General features: G+C 44.2%; 1 protein-coding gene across 1 annotated transcript in view; it reads left to right on the top strand.

The window, feature by feature from the left end:
• Positions 1-1,089, top strand: part of LOC101354885 (tubulin alpha-1A chain-like) — a 3,639-nt gene extending 2,550 nt beyond the window's left edge. The window contains exon 4 of the mRNA XM_012559066.2: positions 2-1,089. Within this exon, the coding sequence (XP_012414520.2) occupies positions 2-915 (914 nt within the window). The 3' untranslated portion in view covers positions 916-1,089. The remainder of the gene's footprint in view (position 1) is intronic.
• Positions 1,090-5,210: the final 4,121 nt, after the last annotated feature.

The raw sequence follows: 5,210 nt of genomic DNA, 5'->3' as shown, positions 1-5,210 counted from the left end.
GGGTTTACCTCTTTGCTGATGGAACGCCTCTCAGTTGATTATGGCAAGAAGTCCAAGCTGGAGTTCTCTATTTACCCAGCCCCCCAGGTTTCCACAGCTGTAGTTGAGCCCTACAACTCTATCCTCACCACCCACACCACCCTGGAGCACTCAGATTGTGCGTTCATGGTAGACAATGAGGCCATCTATGACATCTGTCGTAGAAACCTTGATATTGAGCGCCCAACCTATACTAACCTTAATCGGTTTATTGGTCAGATTGTGTCCTCTATCACTGCTTCCCTCAGATTTGATGGTGCCCTGAATGTCGATCTGACAGAATTCCAGACCAACCTGGTGCCCTACCCCCGCATCCACTTCCCTCTGGCCACATACGCCCCCGTCATCTCTGCTGAGAAAGCCTACCATGAACAGCTTTCTGTAGCAGAGATTACTAATGCTTGCTTTGAGCCAGCCAACCAGATGGTGAAATGTGACCCCCGCCATGGTAAATACATGGCTTGCTGCCTGTTGTACCGTGGTGATGTGGTTCCCAAAGATGTCAATGCTGCCATTGCCACCATCAAGACCAAGCGTAGCATCCAGTTTGTGGATTGGTGCCCCACTGGCTTCAAGGTTGGCATTAATTACCAGCCTCCCACTGTGGTGCCTGGTGGAGACCTGGCCAAGGTACAGCGGGCTGTGTGCATGCTGAGCAACACCACAGCTGTTGCTGAGGCCTGGGCTCGCCTGGACCACAAGTTTGACCTGATGTATGCCAAGCGTGCCTTTGTTCACTGGTACGTGGGTGAGGGAATGGAGGAAGGAGAGTTTTCTGAGGCCCGTGAGGACATGGCTGCCCTTGAGAAGGACTATGAGGAGGTTGGTGTGGATTCTGTTGAAGGAGAGGGTGAGGAAGAAGGAGAAGAGTACTAATTATTCCTTTCAGCCCTGCAGCATGTCATACTCAGAACTTCAGCTTCTGTGTTGGCTGACAAAGCCTTCTTGTTAGAGTGTCTTCACTATTAACTATGATCGTGTCTTAAATTTTTCCATGTGCACCTGTAAGATTTTTCCATCATGTCGCAAAGTAAAAGTATTAAGAAGAAAGGTTTTTGACTCCTGTGCTTTTTATAAAAGTGCCTCAATTTCTCCAGTTTGGGGTGTCCTACCACTCATCTACACCTGGAGGGTAGAGTCTCTCAAACCAGGTGACAATATCAAGGACCTCACTTCCTTACTAGGTACCTCTGGGATATAGGGATTTAACATAGGTCTGTTTATATCATCACAACCTTTTCACAGCCTTGGAAAAATGATTTACTACAAGTCCTCCTGCTAATGCAGATCTCCTGTAGCTCTTGACTGGGTAATTGTTAATGCATTTGGTTTAAATAGGTAGTTGTGAATATACTGCAAATATGATTTGCTGTGTAAGGGGGCCTACCAACTTGTCAAAATGTAGTTGATTAAAAAATTCTCAAAACAATTGAACAGGGCAGTAGCAGGCCAGAGGAATATTTGAGGCTGATAAGGTGAAAGCTATCTTTCCAGCCCTATAATAGGAAGAAGAAAAAAATTGCAGGACCAGAATTTATGGTAATCTGCAAAAGTCCTACTACAGGAGGAAACCACACTAATTAGCTGTGCCAAGGTGGGAGAAGACTGCATTACATGGGGATGAAGTGGGGACGTTTTTAAAGCTTAGGGTAGGAGTTAACAATTTATAGCACGGCCATGGCATGGTTTACATTTTTTCAAGCATATGTAGTTCGGCAGTGCAGGGCTAGCACAGCCACACAACAGCCAAACAGGCCCGAGGGGAAGGCAGATTCCAGGGCTGCGCTGAGGGACCTAAATGGAATCAGTGGCCAAGTGTATTAAAAGTTTTCGGTTAGTGCTGAGTTCACTAAGGAAAACCATCCTGAAAGATGTCTGAAGATCCTCTGAAACATGCTTTCTGTTCTTTTCTGTCAAGCAAGCAGGAAAGGCAACTAGGCCAGAGTCTGGGAAGCAGCATCTGCAAACCAGTGTAGGGAAGGGCTTGTTTTCCAGGAAGGTTCCTTGGGTGGCCTAACCCCAGGAAAGGGCATATTCAGTGCAGAGAATGCCGCAGTGCTTTTTCAGAGTTCTACATAGACACAAGGTAGGGATAAGTTTGAGAAGAAGCCAGGGTTTCAACTTATATTTGGGGGTATGTATGTGTTTTAAGAAAAGACCTGAAGTAAACAAGGCAAAATGTTAAGATGACAAACTTGATTAGTTGCATGATGCTTGCTATTACTAAGTTACCTATTGCTGTATAACAAATTACCCCCAAAACTGTGACTTAACATGTATTACCACCCAGTTTCTGTGGATCAGAATTGGAGCTGCTTAGCTGGATGTTTCTGTCTTGGGGAATCTCAAAAGGTTGCAGTCATCTCAAAGTTTGGGGCTGGAGAACATGCTTCCAAGATGGCTCACATGCTTGGCATGTTCGTGCTGTTTGTTGGCACATGGCCTTAGTTCTTCATCATGTAGACCTCCCCATAGGGCTAATTAGAGTGTCCTCATGACGTGGCAGCTGGTTTCCCCCAGAGTGAGTGATCTAAGAAAACAAGGTGGAAGCCTGATGTCTTTTATGACCTAACTTCAAAAGTCACACTATCCTAGCCGTTACATCATCCTATTCAATGTAGAAGAAAATTATACAATGGCAGGAGGTGAGAATCATTGGGAGTTATATACAAAACACTAAGGTTTAATGTTTCTATTTAATAGAATGACACAGTTATTCATTTTTCTGTATGCTTGAAATATTTCATTTAAAATCGAAACCTGTTGAGGGAGAAGGTTTTCCATTTTCTACAGTTCAAATCTGAATTTCAATATTTTTTGTTGCCTTTTAAGCTACCCTTCTTTTAGGACACCTCCCATCTGCACCTCTCCTGAACTGTCCCCTTTGTACCCAAATTATTTGGTTACTGTTCCAACTTGCTGCTCATATTCAGGATTTCCATCTGTCCCCTCTGTTCTCAACTGGCTTATACGTCAAGATGACAACAGTTACAAGTCAAAGCCTTTGATGACACAAGATACTAAGTATGGGGTTTGGAGGGGGCGGGTAGAAGTTAGCTATGATGAGATGATAAGGCAGTCAGGAAATGCCAGGGAGCACTCTTTTAGGGGGACATCAGGGTCTTATCTATATCTCTGCCCCATCAGCGAGCACAACCAACCAACCCATTGCCATCGAGTTGATTCCAGCAAGCATAGTGCCTGGTAATTCTTATGGCCCACAGAATGCTCCAAGGGACCTAAAAATAAATAGTAATTATTTGCCTCTTAAACCAGATTCTTTATTGTTTTCTTCTATATAAACATTAAACCCTAGGGCTTTATAAAATGTACTCTCTTTCCAGGCCCACCTCTCTTTCAGCACCTCCTGAGAAGGTGGGTCTCAGGGTGGAGAGGTCCAGGGAACAGAGAGAGACACCTGGTCTCTGGTTCTGTCACTAGTAAGGCCCCTTTAATCTTCTGAGTCTATTTTTTGTGCCACAGACTTCCATTCTGCCTTTTTCAGAGATGTGTGGCAAGGAGGGTGATCAAGGCTGGAAGGATCTGTGAGCTTAGAGTTGAATGTGCAAGCTTGGCAAGGCACCCAGGGACTCAACAACTTGGCTAAGCTGGACCCCAGAGCCACTTCCAAGGAAATATGAGCCATTTCTTCAGAAAAGAAATAGAAAATGAGAAAAAGCCCGTAGAGAGTTTATTTAGAATGAAAATGGAGGTAAAAATAACAATGACAATTAACCTTTACATCAACACCCTCAATTTACACCTAGTCACCTTTAAAAAACAAATAGAATGCCTAAATGCCTTCATAACCCAGCATTCTTAACCTACTTGAGGTCATGTTAAAATGGGAGAAGTACATTGCCTCGTGTTACAGATGAAAGGATTAATTGGCAGGGAAGATGAGAAATGATGCCACAACCCACGCTCTGCCTTGTAGGACCAGCTGCCATAGATACTGTCTGCCATAAGACCAGAGGGAACAGGGGTCTTTGGGCCCTATGGAGGGCCAGGGTTGTAATCTAGGGGCATGCTCACACTAAGGGATTTGAGCAAGGGAGAAAGGAAAAAGGAGGAAGGAGGAGCATCTTACCTGGAGATGCCATTTTTTCCCGTCTGAACATATCAGACTCCTGGCAAATTCCTTAATGCCCTGCAGATGGCACCACTGACAAGGAGTTCTCCATCCAGGAGTGCTGAACTCAGATTTGTGAACTCTCCCCTAGATGTCACCTTGGCGCTGAGCCTAAGAAGATGTGCAACAAACAGGAAGTGACTGACCTGGCACCCCAGGCATTCACATGCTTGTCACTTTTTGTTCTGTCTATTCCTGGAGACAACTGGGCCTCATGCTAGGCCATCGTGAATCAAGCAGCCACAGGAAACCACACATCCAAGTAGCTTCTTGGCCTCAGCTCGAACTTCCCAGGTATTTCCCCCATAATAGGATAGGCAGATAAAAACATGGCCTTGGGGTCGACAATATAGTAAGGGAGGAGAATAGTGCCAGTTCAATCTAAATTCAAAATTAATACAAAGTCAATAACCAGCTTCTGATGTGGACATCATCATGCAGATACTGGTGTCACTGTGTTGCTAAGGCCAGCTTCCTCCTCTCTGCCATCTGATCCATAAATTGAAATAAATGTCCTACTGACCAACCTATCTCTCAACTGACAGCTTGCTGTATGTCACTGTGTCCAGCTGTGATGGAATCAAGCTCATCAACTTATTCCTGCCTGGGGCCTTCAAACACACTTCCCTCTGCTTATAATACCTTCTCTAGCCAAAACTGCCACCACCTCCCTTGCCTAGTTAACTCATACTCTTCCTTCAATGACAGAAACTCAAATGTCACCTCTTCAGGGACTTGGAGACTTGGTCAGAGTAGGTCAGATTACCCATTATTTATTTTCATAGAACCTTCTACTTTTCTCTCATAGCATATATCATATTTTATAATCATACATTTGTGTGTGATTATTTAATTAATGCATTTCTCCCCCACCAGATGTTATAAATTCCACGTGTATCTTGCTTACCAGTGTGCCATCAGTATCTAGCTTAGTGCTTAGTGCATGCATGACACTCAGTAAATATTGAAAGAATTAATTTTGGTCAAGGGCAGAGATTCAAACTTTTAACTTCAAAAACTAGAAATGATTACCCCTCCC

The sequence above is a fragment of the Trichechus manatus genome, unplaced genomic scaffold, assembly GCF_000243295.1.
Source record: "Trichechus manatus latirostris isolate Lorelei unplaced genomic scaffold, TriManLat1.0 scaffold00209, whole genome shotgun sequence".
Lineage (NCBI taxonomy): Eukaryota > Metazoa > Chordata > Mammalia > Sirenia > Trichechidae > Trichechus > Trichechus manatus.
This window is presented reverse-complemented; position numbering and strand designations above follow the sequence as displayed.